This window comes from Alligator sinensis, unplaced genomic scaffold (genome assembly GCF_000455745.1).
Source record: "Alligator sinensis unplaced genomic scaffold, ASM45574v1 scaffold354_1, whole genome shotgun sequence".
NCBI classification, from domain to species: Eukaryota; Metazoa; Chordata; order Crocodylia; family Alligatoridae; genus Alligator; species Alligator sinensis.
In genome coordinates this window covers 1,874,584-1,875,016 of record NW_005842200.1, presented here as the reverse complement: position 1 = coordinate 1,875,016, position 433 = coordinate 1,874,584, and the positions used below count along the sequence as shown (strand labels likewise).

Below are 433 nucleotides of genomic sequence, written 5' to 3'. Positions count from 1 at the left end.
TTCCTGCCTCATGCTTCAGGGAGCAGCTGTGGCAGTATATAGGTTCCTTCTCTCAGATGTAGGGCAAGGGGAACACTGCACCATGGATACTGTGCCCCGCTGAGCTGAGCTCCCTGCACAGTGGCTCCCCACAGCTCCCAGCTGGAGTTGTCTGATACTCAATTCAAAGGCAATGCTTGATGTCTTTCCCCACTTTGAATGGTAAATACAATGTTTTTAGTACTTTGTAGGGACTATGAAAAATCTCCCCCCAAAATGCTTTTAGGGCTCATAGTTGTCATGCCTCTCTCTTCCAGGCCAGTTTGGGAGGAAAAGTAAGACTGATGATCACAGGAGCAGCGCCTGTATCAGCAAGTGTGTTGACTTTTCTAAGGGCAGCTCTTGGCTGTCAGGTGAGTTTCCTCAGCAGCTAGCTTTAAAGCGGAATGCATGG

The 433-nt window shown here is 49.0% G+C and overlaps 1 protein-coding gene across 6 annotated transcripts in view; it reads left to right on the top strand.

Moving 5' to 3' along the window:
• Positions 1 to 433, top strand: part of ACSL1 (acyl-CoA synthetase long chain family member 1) — a 64,943-nt gene that overhangs the window by 43,656 nt on the left and 20,854 nt on the right. For all 6 annotated transcript variants that reach the window (XM_006026615.3, XM_014521285.2, XM_025207570.1 and 3 more), the window contains one exon: positions 297 to 392. In XM_006026615.3, coding sequence (XP_006026677.1) covers positions 297 to 392 — 96 coding nt within the window. The remainder of the gene's footprint in view (positions 1 to 296; positions 393 to 433) is intronic.